The following is an 18,489-nucleotide window of genomic DNA, read 5'->3' as shown; positions in this document are numbered from 1 at the left end:
AAGACTCTATGCGTCAAAATGGTCTGTTTTTTCAAAATGGTGCACCGACAGAGACCTGGACCCACGGACATGTGGAGTGTCGCCGCTGCTCGTGTTTTTACAAGAGCTTCTGGATAAGGGCAGATCCCCATCCACGCTCAAAGTGTATGTGGCGGCCGTCGCGGCGTTCGCTGAACCCCTGCACGGCCAGTCACAGGGTAAAAATGAGCTGGTCATCCTCTTCCTCAGGGGAGCTAGAAGGATGAACCCTCCGCGCCCCCCATCGGTTCCTATCTGGGACCTTTCTATAGTTCTCGAAGCTATGAAAGCCCCCCCTTTCGAACCGCTTCAATCTGTGGATGTGAAACACCTCTCACTTAAAACCGTTTTTCTAACTGCTCTATCATCAGTTAAACGGGTGGGAGACCTTCACGCGCTATCTGTCAGTGCTGCGTGTCTTGAGTTTGGACCAAGTGACTCCAAGGTCATTTTAAAGCCTAGACACAGCTACGTCCTCAAGGTGGTCGGTACTCCTTTCAGAGCACAGATCATTTCCTTGTCGGCGCTACCAGCATCTGATAGCGAACACGACGCCAATCTCCTTTGCCCAGTCAGAGCACTGAGATTGTATACTGCGCGCTCCGCGATCTTTCAGAAGCTCCGAGCAGCTTTCGCTTCGCTCGGAGGGTGCACCAAAGGTCTCGCCTCGAAACAGACACTGTCCAGATGGATAGTGGACGCTATTGCTGCCGCGTACGCGTCAAAAGACCTACCATGCCCGCTAGGCATTAAGGCTCACTCCACTAGAGGCATGGTCCAGTGGGATTTCCATTCACGACATATGTGTGGCAGCGGGCTGGGCTTCCCCCTCCAACTTTGTCAGATTTTACAATCTGGAAGTACCCGCTCTGCAGGCTAAACTGCTAGCGGTTTAATACGCTACAGCTCCCCTGGTGAGCTGCATTAATGGGACACAGTCCACACACACCGGCACTGCCGCTATGTCTATGTGCTTATGTACTACGCACACACTGGCCTGCACTCTTGCCAGCCAAATATTAATTCCCCACTCACAAGGGCTCCCCCGGGTCCCCCTTAATTCCCTGGGGCTCATGCAGTGGATGCTTGGCGCGCACGGCGTTGACAAAGGGTTCCCATAGCGTAAGCTAGCTTACGCAATATGAGAGAACCTCTCGTAAGAGAACGAATCGGTTACTAACGTAACCTTGGTTCTCTCTAGATGAGGGAACGAGTATTGCGTAACCGGCCGTGTTCAGCGCTCACTAGCGATTTTTCGCTTCATTCAATGAAAACTAGGGTTCCAGCCTACGAACTACGCTTATATGCACTCTAGTCACGCCCTTTTGGCGGGCTTTGATGCAGTGAGCGCCGGACGCTCTCTCATTGGATGCGAGTTCGCCCAAGCTCGTCTATAGGCTGCAGCAGTTGCCGCAGAGCAACAAATGAGCTCGCTAGCTAGCCCGCTCAAGGTCTGCAGCTGCCGCACTGCGTTGACAATGGATACAAAATTAAGGATAATATTTTGGCTTCAATATCTCAGAAAAGATGAATCTTTCCCGTAGTGTAAGCTAGCTTACGCAATACTCGTTCCCTCATCTAGAGAGAACCAAGGTTACGTTAGTAACCGATTCGATTTATTTAGTTTTGAGTTACATGGGAAGCCAAGCACTCTAAAAGTGTCATGACAAAACAAAACCCTACTGAACCATTCAGCACGGCCCACTGGACAGCATAGATGACCTACTAATGCATCTCAGATCAGTTATGACTGGGGCTGTCCTGATTACTCAATTTAATTTGATTACTCAAATAGAAAACTGCCTAATTGACAAATCCAAAACAAGGCGGAAGTAATGCAGTCTGCAGATGAGGCTGACAGCTCATAATGACAAGAGGTGTCAACTGTGTGAGATTTTTCACTTCAGATTTGAAAAACAATGTAGTTCATTTTTTACCTAAAATACATAACATCATTTAATCTTTTCACAGACCCACTTGTCACAGCACTGTATGTTCACTACTATTGGTATACTGCGATTTGCAATGCTGCGTCCTGAAGAGAAATAGGAGTTGAACCCTTCATTACCTCACGGACACATTGAACTCACCAAAAGAAATATTGAAAACCACTCTAAACCTGTTTATCTACACAATTGTTTGCAGTAAAGGCTTTTATGAAGGAACATAAAATAATGTAATGAAAAAGGCATCTGTTGGACTTGATGAAATTTCCACACCCATTAACGGATGTACAAACACTTTCTGCTATGTAAATCTGACTGAATCCAGACAATCCAAGAAGGTAATTTTCAGATGATTATGAACTGCTGCAGCTCAGCGCAAGAGAGTAAAAACATCTCTCAATGACACCATAAATGTAAATGCTCCATGTGTGTATTGTAAAAATAAATAAAAAAAATTGCTTTTTTTTTTTGCTCATTCCAAACTTCCTCAGCCGTCTCAGGAAGAAGAGGCGCTGGTGAGCCTTCTTCACAACGGCCTCAGTGTGGACGGACCATGTGAGTTCCTCAGTAATGTGGACACCGAGAAACTTGAAACTGCTGACTCTCTCAACCGGTGCTCCATTGATCGTGATGGGGATTTGTTCTCCGTCTTTCCTCCTGAAGTCCACCACAATCTCCTTGGTTTTACTGACGTTGAGGGACAGGTTGTGCTCCTGACACCAGCGTGTCAGAGTTTCCCCACAACGCTTGTGTAAATAACAAAAATGTTTACAAGGAAGACTTCACAATTTTTTTCTCTGTTGCTTCACTGTATTTCCAGATATTACAGAGTTGTTGCTGTGTTTGTTTCCTTACCTTTCTTTCGTGACCTGCAGCAGAATTGCACTTCAATAGTGGGGTTTCATTTACATAAAATTACGGGATACCCTCAGTGTAGGAGTGCATATATGCAAAAGTGAGGGACCATCAATATTTTACAGGGGTGTTTATAAATGGGTATTGAATAGTGTATGTGCTTCCCCACTGTACTCCCAGACTGCGTTCCAATTCATATTTGTATGCCCTTCCCTCACTAACTTCCCTCTGTCTCATAGACTCGGATGTACATCATTGCTCACGTTGTGTGAGTGCCCACTTCTGGTGGAACCTGTGCAGTGGGTTTAACTGGAACACCCTATACCCATGATCACTTGAAACACATTGAAGGCTGATATCAATTTGTGGAATTAAGTGATTACATTTACATTTACATTTATGCATTTGGCAGACGCTTTTATCCAAAGCGACTTACAGTGCACTTTTTTCAGGGACAATCCCCCCGGAGCAACCTGGAGTTAAGTGACTTGCTCAAGGACACAATGGTGGTGGCCGTGGGGCTTGAACCAGCGACCTTTTGATTAACAGATATGTGCTTTAGCCCACTACACCACCACCACTCCAAGTGATTTAAAGTGATTTATGCACCTGAGAAAACAACGGTTTCAGAGATTGAAGCAACCACAGATTCAGGTAAAGTTTAGGTGTAATTTCAGAGGCTTGTATAAATCTCACATGTTTCATTTTATTTTTATTACAATTAATTGTTAGGATTAATCAAGTATTATGAAAATGGAAACATAAGAATGAACACATAGGCTATTACTGTTGACAAGATAGTTTAAGGCAGCTACAAGTATTATGCCGTTAAATCTCAATATAACTTTTCTAAACTGCTTAATTGACCTAAATTCACTTTCAATAGATATTAGAGTTGTGTGGGGGTGGGGTTAATGAAGCTCGATATGCTGTCACATTACAATTGAGTTGCATTGTGGTATATGGAGCTGCCTGAATTGTACATCAGAGTAGGCTCGCTCCCTCTGTCAAAATCGAGGAGTTGAGGGTCTGTCAGTAGAAACTTTCATTGCTCACTGAACAAAGTGGAATGGACTTCCAAAAATGTGGTGGGGATTCCCCTGAGGGAAGTGATTAGGGAGTCGATGTTAAAAGGGAAATGGAACGCAGCCCCAGAAATGTTTTGTTGACTTGTTGTTGGGCTCCATCCTATGACGTTTGTTATTCCGTCTGTTCCATGCACATGCGCACTCTTCAAAAACCTGCTAGAATGCCGCTTATGTGTTTACATGGAAACATAAGCAGCAGCATTCTCTGTAAGAAACCTAGGTGTGTTAAACGGCTTTGTCTTAATCCCTTAAAGGGCGTAAGGGAATCACTGTTCTCTTTTACATGATATTTCAAAATGCCGCTTTCTAAAAAGAAAACCATGGAATGACCCACTTTCTTAAGTGCATGTAAATGTGGTCAATGAAAAAGTAGATTTTGCATTAAAAAGATGTTGGGAAAACCTGGATGTCAGCTGGAATTATACTGCATACATTTTAATATTATAGATCTGCTTTGGGTGTCTGTTGGCTTTAGATATTGTTTACGCCGTCATTTTGTTGTTGTTATCTTTGAAGCATAGTGTACATAAAAACCTAGGCTAATGAACACATTTTAGCCAAAAGTGGCTTCACTTCAACAATCTGAGCTATTAAATATTTTTTACGATTACTTTATTAATCATCATAAGAAATGTCAGATTTATGGATAACCAAAAATATTGACAGTGATAGCCTTAGTTACAGCCACACAGCAATGGCAAAAGTCTTTTATTGCCCCCTGCTTGAAATCATGAGCACCTTGTGCATGCAGCAGCAAATAGAGGACACAGGTGCTTTGATAATGTAATCTTGGAGCAGAGATTCATTCACATGCCTTCACACAAATATCTACATACATGATGCTACATATACGCCATTAAAATCCATGAAAAATAAAGACCATCTGTATATGTGGTAGATGAAGGCCAGAGGTCATAAGGTCAGGTCACAGCTACCTAAACAACAATGTTGACATAATTACTGAAACTAAAACGAACATTTATAAATTAATGTTGGGGTAACTGAGTAGTACTGTACATGAGACCCCAATAACAGAACAATCCATAGATTATATTTACAACCTGTTATTGACAGTAAGATTATTCTCTGTACTTCTTCAGAACTGGCAAGTAAGGAGGAAAATACCTTTTCAAAGGAAATGAAGGTAATAAAATATGTTTTTTTACATTTACATGTTTACATTAATATTATGCAGCATCAGAATGGGTGTTACATGGGTGGGCCAGACACTATTTAAATGTGAATACAAGCATGAGAACAGAAAGAAACTTCTAACAGGAGAAAATGTATTCATGGCCAATAAGACAGAGTATCACACGACTCAATACTGCTTTCCTGCCTTTAACTCATCATGCAAAAAGTGAATGAATACAATGTAGAATATACTGTAACACATTCAGCTGAAGTGTTCATCATTTTAAATATTTAAAAAGTACTTGGCCAATTCATTTTTGTTTCAATTAAAAAGAAAATGCAAATTCTGTAGCATTAGTGGGTGGGTGGTAGATGGGTTGGGTAGTCTGATCCAGATACTGTATAAAAGAAAGGAAAATATGGAGAACAAAGTCCTAACAGAAAGAGGCTTACTCATGGCCAATGAGACAGAGGATCATGAGACTCAATACTGCTTTCCTGCAATTAACTCATCATGTATCAAGGGAAAACGTTCCACACATGAATACAATATCATGTATGTGTTTTTTTCATTGCTGTCAGCATGGACTGTGTTTCTGAACCTGTTGGTGATCATCTCCATCTCTCACTTCAAGAAGCTCCACACTCCAACCAACCTGCTCATTCTCTCTCTGGCTGTGGCCGACCTGCTTATTGGACTTATTGTCATGCCCATTGAGGCTACAAAATTGATTGAGACCTGTTGGTACTTTGGAGACACTTTCTGCAGACTGTTTTTCATCATTTTTGGTCTGTGCTTCTCAGCATCTCTCAGTAATTTAGTTTTAATTGCTGTTGATCGTTATGTGGCTGTGTGTCACCCTTTACTGTACCCACAGAAAATAACCATGACTAGAACCTTAATTATTGTATACATTTGCTGGTTTTGCTCTTTTGCTTATATCATTGCAATAGTTATCAGTATGTCAAACAGAATATATTCATGTTATGGAGCATGTACACTTATGATTAGTTTTGCCTGGAAAATCACTGATTTGTTCATGTCTTTCTTATTTCCCTGTACCGTCATCATAACTTTATATTTGAGGATATTTTATGTTGCACAACAGCAAGTGAAAGTTATAAACTCTCTGTTTAAAAGTGGAAATTGTGTAACTGAAGGTTCTGTGAGGAGGAAATCTGAGAGCAAGGCTGCTCTAACATTAGGAATCATTGTGACAGTTTATATTTTTTGCTGGATTCCATACTTTATTTTGACTTTAATAGACAACACAGAAATGGCTTCAACTACAGCCTATATTCTATTGTGGATTACTTATATTAATTCAGGTCTGAATCCTCTTATCTATGCTTTATTTTACCCCTGGTTTAAAATATCAGTTAAACATATTCTAACCCTTAAAATATTTAAGACAACATAATTTATGTTGGACTTGACCTTAATAATAATTATAACTCATGATTTACAGGTATTGTTTCCTCACAGATGTTTTTCAATGTGTTTACTACAAATTATTATTATTCATTCAAGACTAATTCCTTTTTAGAAATTCTGTATGTCTAAATTTGGAATGTTTCAAATCGTTGTTTGGACAGTTATTGATAAACCCATAGAATCATGAGAACTGCAGGCCAAACAGAGATAAATTATAGGCAAATTAAATAGGTAAACAGTATATAATCATTGATTTCTGCCATTTGTAATATATATGTAATAATATAAAAACTTCAACAGTAAAAGTAGTGTCAGTTTTCTCTTATATCAGGAGTTTTCAACCTTTTTCAGGCCAAGGACCCCTTGGTGGTATTTGTATTATTTGCAGTATTTGTAGATTATTTTTTCACATGTTTCTATGGTATACTGGAAAACAATGATAAGCATTTCTTAAGATTTAAAGGCTTTTATTGGCAAAAACATTCAATGTATGCAAAGAGTCAATATTTACAGTATTGACCCTTGTTCTTCATAACCTCTGCAATTCACTCTGGCATGCTGGATATCAGCTTCTGGGCCAAATCCTGACTGATGGCGATCCATTCTTGCCTTATTAGTGCTTGGAGTTGATCACAATTTGTTGGCTTCTGCTTGTCCACTCGCCTTTTGAGGATTGACCACAGGTTCTCTATGGGATTAAGATCTGGGGATTTGCCCCTCCAAGCCACTTCATTATCACTCTTGCCTTGTGATATGGTGCTCCATCATGCTGGAAAATGCACGGATCATCACCAAATTGCTCCTGGATCATTGGGAGAAGTTGCTCTGGCAGGATGTCTTGATACCATTAATTGTTCATGGCAGTGTTTTTGGACAGAATTGTGAGAAAGCCCACTTGGATGAAAAGCAACACCACACATGGATGGTCTCATGATGTTTCACTGTTGGCACGACACAGGACTCATGGTAGCGTTCACCTTTTCTTCTCCGGACTATCGATATTCCAGATGTCCCAAACAGTCGGAAATGGGCTTCATCAGAGAAAATAACTTTCCACCAGTCTTCTGCTGTCCAATCCTTGTACTTCCTGCAGAATTTCAGTCTGTCCTTGATTTTTTTCTTGGAGAGAAGTGGCTTCTTTGATGCCCTTCTTGACACCAGGCCATTGTCCAAACGTCTTCGCCTCACTGTGCGTGCAGATGCACTCACACCAACCTGCTGCCAATATTGAGGAAGCTCTGCACTGGTGGTGACACGATTCCGTAGCTGACGTTTCAGGAGGAGACAGTCCTTGCGCTTGCTGGACACTCTGGGACGTCCTGAAGCCTTCTTCACTGCACTTGAACCTCTCTCCTTAAAGTTCATGATGATCCGGTAAATGGCTCTTTCAGGTGCAATATTCTTTGTAGCAATGTCCTTGCATGTGAGGCCATTTTGATGCAAAGCAATGATGGCTGCATGTCTTTCTTTATAGGTAGCCATGGCTAACAAGAACACAATGATTGGAAGCACTTTTTCCCTCATTTTATAGCAATCAGTCTGCTCTTATAATCCAGACAGTATGATAGAGTGATTTCACCTGACTAGTACTCGTTCACACTTTCCCAGGTGCTGCTGATATGTTAGTGAAATGATGTTAGCTGGTAATTTTGTGCCAGGACCAAAAAAACGTGAAATTTGGTTTTTTGTGATAAATCTTTTTGCAATTATTTAAAATGCATTTGATCACTCTGCACAATAATCTAGAAAAATGTGAATCAACACCACAACAACTGAAGCAGAAAATGTGAAACACAAAATGTATGTCACTGCCAATACTTTTGGACAAGGCTGTACTTCATTTTCAAATTGTTCTTTCAATTTAGTTTAGTTTTATCTAAAATTATCCCAATCTCAAGAAATATTAGCCTATACTGAGATTTCTTTATGACTCTATCTGCTAACTTTTTTGGATAAATACATACAAAAGAGTCAACACAGTAGAAATAATTACTAGCTGAGGAGTTACATCTCAAGTTTTGACACTGGAAAAGCCCAATGCTAATATTAAAGCCATTTAACATGGACATAGTTTATTAGTGGAAAACGGCACAATGCGAGGGAGTTCTGCACGCTGCTCGTGCACCTACAATTAGAATGTGTCATTAAGCGTCTCGCAGCAGCAGATGCAGAAGAGTGGCTTGAGTGGCTATGTCTTTCCTTCTACAGCAGAATTGAAATGAAGATTTTTATAAGCACATCTCAGTTCTATATGTCCATACGTGAATGGGTGCCAGCTGTTTGACAGTCCAAAATGCATATTTAGGCAGCATAAATGTAATCCACATGACTCCAGTCTATCAATTAATGTCTTCTGAAGCAAAAGGTTTGTGTAGAAATCAAATCGACAATTAAAACTTAAAAAAAATGCTTCCTGCCATTAGTCGATGCATTACGAAGCTGTTGCATGATGTAAGTGAGGGAAGTCAGAAGTGTCCCAATAGAAAATGAACATCACGCAAGAGTTAGGTAATTTAAAAAAGTATCCCAGCGCTGGCAAGAAGTAACGATTTAAAGTTAAAAAACATTTTAATTATCGGTTTCTCTGTAAGAAACCTAGGTGTGTTAAACGGCTTTGTCTTAATCCCTTAAAGGGCGTAAGGGAATCACTGTTCTCTTTTACATGATATTTCAAAATGCCGCTTTCTAAAAAGAAAACCATGGAATGACCCACTTTCTTAAATGCATGTAAATGTGGTCAATGAAAAAGTAGATTTTGCATTAAAAAGATGTTGGGAAAACCTGGATGTCAGCTGGAATTATACTGTATACATTTTAATATTATAGATCTGCTTTGGGTGTCTGTTGGCTTTAGATATTGTTTACGCCGTCATTTTGTTGTTGTTATCTTTGAAACATAGTGTACATAAAAACCTAGGCTAATGAACACATTTTAGCCAAAAGTGGCTTCACTTCAACAATCTGAGCTATTAAATATTTTTTACGATTACTTTATTAATCATCATAAGAAATGTCAGATTTATGGATAACCAAAAATATTGACAGTGATAGCCTTAGTTACAGCCACACAGCAATGGCAAAAGTCTTTTATTGCCCCCTGCTTGAAATCATGAGCACCTTGTGCATGCAGCAGCAAATAGAGGACACAGGTGCTTTGATAATGTAATCTTGGAGCAGAGATTCATTCACATGCCTTCACACAAATATCTACATACATGATGCTACATATACGCCATTAAAATCCATGAAAAATAAAGACCATCTGTATATGTGGTAGATGAAGGCCAGAGGTCATAAGGTCAGGTCACAGCTACCTAAACAACAATGTTGACATAATTACTGAAACTAAAACGAACATTTATAAATTAATGTTGGGGTAACTGAGTAGTACTGTACATGAGACCCCAATAACAGAACAATCCATAGATTATATTTACAACCTGTTATTGACAGTAAGATTATTCTCTGTACTTCTTCAGAACTGGCAAGTAAGGAGGAAAATACCTTTTCAAAGGAAATGAAGGTAATAAAATATGTTTTTTTTACATTTACATGTTTACATTAATATTATGCAGCATCAGAATGGGTGTTACATGGGTGGGCCAGACACTATTTAAATGTGAATACAAGCATGAGAACAGAAAGAAACTTCTAACAGGAGAAAATGTATTCATGGCCAATAAGACAGAGTATCACACGACTCAATACTGCTTTCCTGCCTTTAACTCATCATGCAAAAAGTGAATGAATACAATGTAGAATATACTGTAACACATTCAGCTGAAGTGTTCATCATTTTAAATATTTAAAAAGTACTTGGCCAATTCATTTTTGTTTCAATTAAAAAGAAAATGCAAATTCTGTAGCATTAGTGGGTGGGTGGTAGATGGGTTGGGTAGTCTGATCCAGATACTGTATAAAAGAAAGGAAAATATGGAGAAAAAAGTCCTAACAGAAAGAGGCTTACTCATGGCCTATGAGACAGAGGATCATGAGACTCAATACTGCTTTCCTGCAATTAACTCATCATGTATCAAGGGAAAACGTTCCACACATGAATACAATATCATGTATGTGTTTTTTTCATTGCTGTCAGCATGGACTGTGTTTCTGAACCTGTTGGTGATCATCTCCATCTCTCACTTCAAGAAGCTCCACACTCCAACCAACCTGCTCATTCTCTCTCTGGCTGTGGCCGACCTGCTTATTGGACTTATTGTCATGCCCATTGAGGCTACAAAACTGATTGAGACCTGTTGGTACTTTGGAGACACTTTCTGCAGACTGTTTTTCATCATTTTTGGTCTGTGTTTCGTAGCATCTCTCAGTAATTTAGTTTTAATTGCTGTTGATCGTTATGTGGCTGTGTGTCACCCTTTACTGTACCCACAGAAAATAACCATGACTAGAACCTTAATTATTGTATACATTTGCTGGTTTTGCTCTTTTGCTTATATCATTGCAATAGTTATCAGTATGTCAAACAGAAAATATTCATGTTATGGAGCATGTACACTTATGATTAGTTTTGCCTGGAAAATCACTGATTTGTTCATGTCGTTCTTATTTCCCTGTACCGTCATCATAACTTTATATTTGAGGATATTTTATGTTGCACAACAGCAAGTGAAAGTTATAAACTCTCTGTCTAAAAGTGGAAAATGTGTAACTGAAGGTTCTGTGAGGAGGAAATCTGAGAGCAAGGCTGCTCTAACATTAGGAATCATTGTGACAGTTTATATTTTTTGCTGGATTCCATACTTTATTTTGACTTTAATAGACAACACAGAAATGGCTTCAACTACAGCCTATATTCTATTGTGGATTACTTATATTAATTCAGGTCTGAATCCTCTTATCTATGCTTTATTTTACCCCTGGTTTAAAATATCAGTTAAACATATTCTAACCCTTAAAATATTTAAGACAACATAATTTATGTTGGACTTGACCTTAATAATAATTATAAATCATGATTTACAGGTATTGTTTCCTCACAGATGTTTTTCAATGTGTTTACTACAAATTATTATTATTCATTCAAGACTAATTCCTTTTTAGAAATTCTGTATGTCTAAATTTGGAATGTTTCAAATCGCTGTTTGGACAGTTAACAATATAACAATATAAAAACTTCAACAGTAAAAGTAGTGTCAGTTTTCTCTTATATCAGGAGTTTTCAACCTTTTTCAGGCCAAAGACCCCTTGGTGGTATTTGTATTATTTGCAGTATTTGTAGATTATTTTTTCACATGTTTCTATGGTATACTGGAAAACAATGATAAGCATTTCTTAAGATTTAAAGGCTTTTATTGGCAAAAACATTCAATGTATGCAAAGAGTCAATATTTACAGCATTGACCCTTGTTCTTCATAACCTCTGCAATTCACTCTGGCATGCTGGATATCAGCTTCTGGGCCAAATCCTGACTGATGGCGATCCATTCTTGCCTTATTAGTGCTTGGAGTTGATCACAATTTGTTGGCTTCTGCTTGTCCACTCGCCTTTTGAGGATTGACCACAGGTTCTCTATGGGATTAAGATCTGGGGATTTGCCCCTCCGAGCCACTTCATTATCACTCTTGCCTTGTGATATGGTGCTCCATCATGCTGGAAAATGCACGGATCATCACCAAATTGCTCCTGGATCATTGGGAGAAGTTGCTCTGGCAGGATGTCTTGATACCATTATTTGTTCATGGCAGTGTTTTTGGACAGAATTGTGAGAAAGCCCACTTGGATGAAAAGCAACACCACACATGGATGGTCTCATGATGTTTCACTGTTGGCACGACACAGGACTCATGGTAGCGTTCACCTTTTCTTCTCCGGACTATCGATATTCCAGATGTCCCAAACAGTCGGAAATGGGCTTCATCAGAGAAAATAACTTTCCACCAGTCTTCTGCTGTCCAATCCTTGTACTTCCTGCAGAATTTCAGTCTGTCCTTGATTTTTTTCTTGGAGAGAAGTGGCTTCTTTGATGCCCTTCTTGACACCAGGCCATTGTCCAAACGTCTTCGCCTCACTGTGCGTGCAGATGCACTCACACCAACCTGCTGCCAATATTGAGCAAGCTCTGCACTGGTGGTGACACGATTCCGTAGCTGACGTTTCAGGATTAGACAGTCCTTGCACTTGCTGGACACTCTGGGACGTCCTGAAGCCTTCTTCACTGCACTTGAACCTCTCTCCTTAAAGTTCATGATGATCCGGTAAATGGCTCTTTCAGGTGCAATATTCTTTGTAGCAATGTCCTTGCATGTGAGGCCATTTTGATGCAAAGCAATGATGGCTGCATGTCTTTCTTTATAGGTAGCCATGGCTAACAAGAACACAATGATTGGAAGCACTTTTTCCCTCATTTTATAGCAATCAGTCTGCTCTTATAATCCAGACAGTATGATAGAGTGATTTCACCTGACTAGTACTCTTTCACACTTTCCCAGGTGCTGCTGATATGTTAGTGAAATGATGTTAGCTGGTAATTTTGTGCCAGGACCAAAAAAACGTGAAATTTGGGTTTTTGTGATAAATCTTTTTGCAATTATTTAAAATGCATTTGATCACTCTGCACAATAATCTAGAAAAATGTGAATCAACACCACAACAACTGAAGCAGAAAATGTGAAACACAAAATGTATGTCACTGCCAATACTTTTGGACAAGGCTGTACTTCAGTTTCAAATTGTTCTTTCAATTTAGTTTAGTTTTATCTAAAATTATCCCAATCTCAAGAAATATTAGCCTATACTGAGATTTCTTTATGACTCTATCTGCTAACTTTTTTGGGTAAATACATACAAAAGAGTCAACACAGTAGAAATAATTACTAGCTGAGGAGTTACATCTCAAGTTTTGACACTGGAAAAGCCCAATGCTAATATTAAAGCCATTTAACATGGACATAGTTTATTAGTGGAAAACGGCACAATGCGAGGGAGTTCTGCACGCTGCTCGTGCACCTACAATTAGAATGTGTCATTAAGCCGCCTCGCAGCAGCAGATGCAGAAGAGTGGCTTGAGTGGCTATGTCTTTCCTTCTACAGCAGAATTGAAATGAAGATTTTTATAAGCACATCTCAGTTCTATATGTCCATACGTGAATGGGTGCCAGCTGTTTGACAGTCCAAAATGCATATTTAGGCAGCATAAATGTAATCCACATGACTCCAGTCTATCAATTAATGTCTTCTGAAGCAAAAGGTTTGTGTAGAAATCAAATCGACAATTAAAACTTAAAAAAAATGCTTCCTGCCATTAGTCGATGCATTACGAAGCTGTTGCATGATGTAAGTGAGGGAAGTCAGAAGTGTCCCAATAGAAAATGAACATCACGCAAGAGTTGTTGCAAGCGCTGGCAAGAAGTAACGATTTAAAGTTAAAAAACATTTTAATTATCGATTTCTTTCTTAAACAAGCTTATCGATTTGCTACAGAAGACATTAATTGAACAACTAGAGTCGTGTGGATTACTTTTGTGCTTGGAGGCCTTTTGGACAGTCAAACAGCTGGCACCCATTCACTTGAATTGTATAGACATACAGAGCTGAAATGTGCTTATAAAATTCTTCATTTCGGCTCTGCTGAAGAAAGAAAGAAAGACACACATCTGTGGTGGATTAAAGGTGAGTAAATCATACGAGAATTAACATTTTTGGGTGAACTATTCCTTTAAGTTTAACAGAATGGTCCTTCGAAATGTCAATAACAATATGTGCATAAATTACCCAGTGGTAAAAATAAAATAAAAACTTTACAATAAAGATGTCATAAACAACTAAATTCAACTTGCTGCATGAAGTAGCTTCACACATAAACTCTCGAATAATACATTTGACATTTTATGCTTTGAATGCTTTGAAAATAGTTAATCAGTAATAAATAGTTGCTGTTTATCTGTTTAGAGTTGCTGTCTGCGTAACAGTGGCTCGGTTCAGCGATGTGGCTGAGAGGAACAGAGGTTACAGGAGTTACCTAGACGTTCCCTGTCTGTCGCTCACTTTACATTGTGTCGAAGAAGCGACACTAAGGGTCCATATTTAATCACGCCATGCGCTGAACCGTGTATGTGCGTTGCTGATGCAGAAGCGGGCAGGCAGTTGTATGCCATAGCGACAGGCCACGTCAGACTGCACATACCCTTCCCCAACGCCCCATAAAATCGTCATAACCTTCTGGTTCCCTACACCCCGAAGGAGGGAACAAGGCGACATGCAAAGCATGGGAGCAAGCCGCGCCAGCCAGATACCAGAGTGTGCCCGTCCCTGAGAAAGAAGGTCCTTCCTCAGGGGATTTCGCAAGGGAGGGGCTGTTGCGAGGAGCACAAGATCCGAGAACCAAATCCGAGTGGGCCAGTAGGGGGCCATCAGAATTACTTGTTCCTCGTCCTCCCTGACCTTGCAATTCACCTGTACAAGAAGGCTCACTGGGGGAAATGCAGTAAAGCATTTACCTTAAAAAACATAATCTTTTTGTATAATATTTAACTTGCTTTTACTGCCCCTTAATGGACATTTCACGACACAATTGCAGCAATAAGTGTAATGAACCATGTCATTTCATTTAAAAAAAATAATGCTTCAGTCAGGCTGAAATAAAGGCAGAGGCTATTTACTCTTAGTCTAAACAGTCGTAGTGGTTGACCGATATATCACAGAGGCCGATATATCCCAGAGACTTTTTTCATTATTGCATCTGCCAATAATTTTTCTGTTTGTCCGATATCTTTCTTGAGGTCGCTGAAAATCGCCTGCTTGCACGTGAAGCGACTGAGACATGTAAACGTCCAGCCACAGTTTGTGTTGTTGTTACGTGCCACCGTGTTACTACAATAATAGTGTGCAACACAGTCTCGTTTTCAACGGTCCGCATAGCAGTGGTGCAGCAGACACGTTTGAACTCATAATGTTAAAGTGCTTGCCCGTTTCATTCTCACTCTCTCTCCTCAACAGTTCCCTGTAAATTTTCCCTATTCAGTTCCCTATTTGAATATATTGTAAAATGCAATTTGTGATCAAAGCTGAATTGTCAGCATCATTACTGCAGTCTTCAGTGTCACATGATATTTCAGATATCAGATATTATAATGATATTTCATTATAATATACTGATTTTCTAATATGGGCATTTTACTCATTTAACCTGAACACATATTTGCAAGCACAAGCTTTGTTGATGATAATGAGGCAGCATAAACACTAGTTAAATTATCATATTATTTTTCTATCATATTACATATCATATTTATATCATACAGCATACAATTTAAATACCTGCTTTAGCCAAAACAGCATTTAAATGTAACTAAAACTTGCTTATTAGGACATATTTCAAATTTCAATATTCTGAATCCTGGCTGGCAAGTCTGGAAACAGTCCCACTAGTAAAATATGTGCATGTTTATATAAAGTAGCATGTCAACTAATTAAAACTAAATGACTTACTCGTCCGAAATTGTATCCTCGGCTGAATCAAGTCTCTCTTCAAAATACAAACGTTCATCTTCTGAGGAAACTCTTCGTCACTATCCAGGAGTTTTCTCACTTGTGTATTGTGCGATCTTCCAAATACGCAGAAAAGTGAATGAACTTTGTTTTTAAGACACAGTAGGGGGAGTTTACCATTTGCATTGATCGTCTCAGCACATTAGCGTATTAATGGCACCCTCTGCCCGTGGATGTGATCACATTAGAGATAATTCGCTGAGGCAGGAAAAATTGTACATCGCTTTGTTTCATACCAATTACATTGCAGGAGAATATTTAATGTATATTTGAATTGTTTTAATTGAATTGACATTTTAAGCTTTCTTTAGACATATGTTTCATGTTTGTGTGATAAGTATTCACGGAGTTTCAGTTCATTTTAGTGACGTGATTCTGAAATATGCTCGTGAACACAGAGACTGAAGGCTCACCCTTCTTATTTTCTTTATTTTACAAAAGCACAAGATTTTGTTGTTATTGTGAATGCAAACAATTCAAAGTAAACCCTTTATAGTCTCTAATGATGTCTTACAATTATCTGTATGTGCCAAAATGATGGAGAATTTTATGTAGTTTCCGCTGTAATCCAGCAGGACGCGCCGGCACGTCCGTCGACCCCATAGGGTTTTAAGTCATTCCAAACCTATTCAATGTCTTCTTTGGAGCACAAAGGAGCTGTTCAGCTGATGAACTGGATGCTTTTTTGTTTACATACATTGACGGTGAATCGTTACTGAGGCTGTAAAGCTCCAAAAAGGACAAAAAAAACACCATAATAATAGTTCATATCACTTGTGTGCAGGACTGAAATTTAAGTCATTCTCAGAAAATCTTCCCTTGTGCTATAGTTCTAAACTCTTAAACATCAATCCAGATTTGACTTCAATGGTATAAAAACATGTTTTTGGTAATTATTGGAATTGGCTGACCAAGACAGAATCTGCAAAACTTTTGTTGGTGTACTTATCTTGGAAATTAAACTACATGATTAAAAAATACGATGTCATTATGTTGAATCAAAGTGGGTGTGAGAAAGGTGGGCTAAAGATTATATAAATGAAAAAAAAAAAAGACAAAAAGGAGAGCAGAACAAACTTCCAGCAGGAGGAGACTTAGGAGCAGGAGGCCTATGAGACTGAGGATCATGAGACTCAATATTGCTTTCCAGCAATTAACTCATCATGCATCAAGGGAAAACGGTCTATACATGAATACAATATAATGTATGTGTTTTTTTCATTGCTGTCAGCATGGACTGTTTTTCTGAATCTGCTTGTGATCATCTCCATCTCTCACTTCAAGAAGCTCCACACTCCAACCAACCTGCTCATTCTCTCTCTGGCTGTGGCCGACCTGCTTATTGGACTTATTGTCATGCCCATTGAGGCTATAAAACTAATTGAGACATGTTGGTATTATGGACACACTTTCTGCAGACTGTTTTCAATCATCTTTGGTCTGTGCTTCTCAGCATCTCTCAGTAATTTAGTTTTAATTGTTGTTGATCGTTATTTAGCTGTGTGTCACCCTTTACAGTACCCACATAAAATAACCATGACTAGAACCTTAATTATTGTATACATTTGCTGGTTTTGCTCTTTCGTTTATATCTTTGCATTTGTTATCAGTATGTCAAACAGAACATTTGCATGTTATGGAAATTGTAACCTTCTGATTTTTGGCTGGAAAATCACTGATTTGTTCATGTCTTTCTTATTTCCCTGTACCGTCATCATAACTTCATATTTGAGGATATTTTATGCTGCACAACAGCAAGTGAAGGTTATAAACTCAATGGTAAAGGCTGGAAAATGTGTAACTGAAGGTTCTGTGAGGAGGAAATCTGAGAGCAAGGCTGCTCTAACATTAGGAATCATTGTGACCGTTTATATGTTTTGCTGGATTCCATACTTTATTTTGACTTTAATAGACAACACAGAATTGTCTTCCACTACAGCCTATATTCTATTGTGGATTTTATATATTAATTCAGGTCTGAATCCTCTTATCTATGCTTTATTTTACCCTTGGTTTCGAATATCAGTTAAACATATTCTAACTCTTAAAATATTGCAGCCAGCTTAATTTTGGTTGGAAAAAAAAAAAAAACAGGACTCATGATTTATATATTCATTAATTTATTTAATTGTTTATGTAAATGTACCAAAATAAAATAAACCACAGTAAAATATTGTCAGTTTTCTTATATGGGGGTTTAAGTCATAAATCCCTCTATGTCAGTCTGCAGCTTAATGATTAACAAAGTGATGAAAGAAGCTAAAAGAAATTGAAGGGTGAGGGTCAAAATCCCTTGTCTCTTCAGAGATATATATATATATATATATATATATATATATATATATATATATATATATATATCCTTTTATATCAATATCTATCTGTATTCTGTTGCTTCACTTCTTTAATAAAGTGATGAATTAACTATATGCATGATCACATAATCAATTCTATTTTCTTATGCATAACTGAAATATACTTTGAATCATATGTGTGTTGAATGCT

The 18,489-nt window shown here is 38.6% G+C and overlaps 2 protein-coding genes and 1 pseudogene across 2 annotated transcripts; all 3 read left to right on the top strand.

Moving 5' to 3' along the window:
- Window positions 1–5,451: 5,451 nt before the first annotated feature.
- On the top strand, window positions 5,452–7,834 carry LOC127636353 (trace amine-associated receptor 13c-like). Its single transcript, XM_052116805.1, has 2 exons — window positions 5,452–6,444; window positions 7,793–7,834. The coding sequence occupies exons 1-2, from the start codon at window positions 5,461–5,463 to the stop codon at window positions 7,832–7,834; spliced, it is 1,026 nt and encodes a 341-aa protein (XP_051972765.1). The 5' UTR covers window positions 5,452–5,460.
- A 2,566-nt stretch (window positions 7,835–10,400) lies between these two features.
- LOC127636352 (trace amine-associated receptor 13c-like) lies at window positions 10,401–12,676 on the top strand. The gene is made up of 2 exons (XM_052116803.1): window positions 10,401–11,393; window positions 12,635–12,676. Exons 1-2 carry the CDS (start codon window positions 10,410–10,412, stop codon window positions 12,674–12,676), a joined length of 1,026 nt encoding a protein of 341 aa, XP_051972763.1. The 5' UTR covers window positions 10,401–10,409.
- Window positions 12,677–12,684: 8 nt separating this feature from the next.
- Window positions 12,685–18,051, top strand: LOC127636351 (trace amine-associated receptor 13c-like; annotated as a pseudogene).
- Window positions 18,052–18,489: the final 438 nt, after the last annotated feature.

This window comes from Xyrauchen texanus, chromosome 44, assembly GCF_025860055.1.
Source record: "Xyrauchen texanus isolate HMW12.3.18 chromosome 44, RBS_HiC_50CHRs, whole genome shotgun sequence".
In the NCBI taxonomy this organism is placed as follows: domain Eukaryota; kingdom Metazoa; phylum Chordata; class Actinopteri; order Cypriniformes; family Catostomidae; genus Xyrauchen; species Xyrauchen texanus.
Note: the sequence above shows the minus strand (reverse complement) of the source record. Positions and strands in the feature narration are given on the sequence as shown.

Bases quoted from the DNA above. Each gene is read 5' to 3' on its own strand.
- LOC127636353 (XM_052116805.1), top strand. From the start codon at position 5,461: ATGGAGAACAAAGTCCTAACAGAAAGAGGCTTACTCATGGCCAATGAG. The intron at 6,445-7,792 runs ATATTTAAGACA...ACACTCTGGGAC, and splicing joins AACATATTCTAACCCTTAAA to GTCCTGAAGCCTTCTTCACT.
- LOC127636352 (XM_052116803.1), top strand. From the start codon at position 10,410: ATGGAGAAAAAAGTCCTAACAGAAAGAGGCTTACTCATGGCCTATGAG. The intron at 11,394-12,634 runs ATATTTAAGACA...ACACTCTGGGAC, and splicing joins AACATATTCTAACCCTTAAA to GTCCTGAAGCCTTCTTCACT.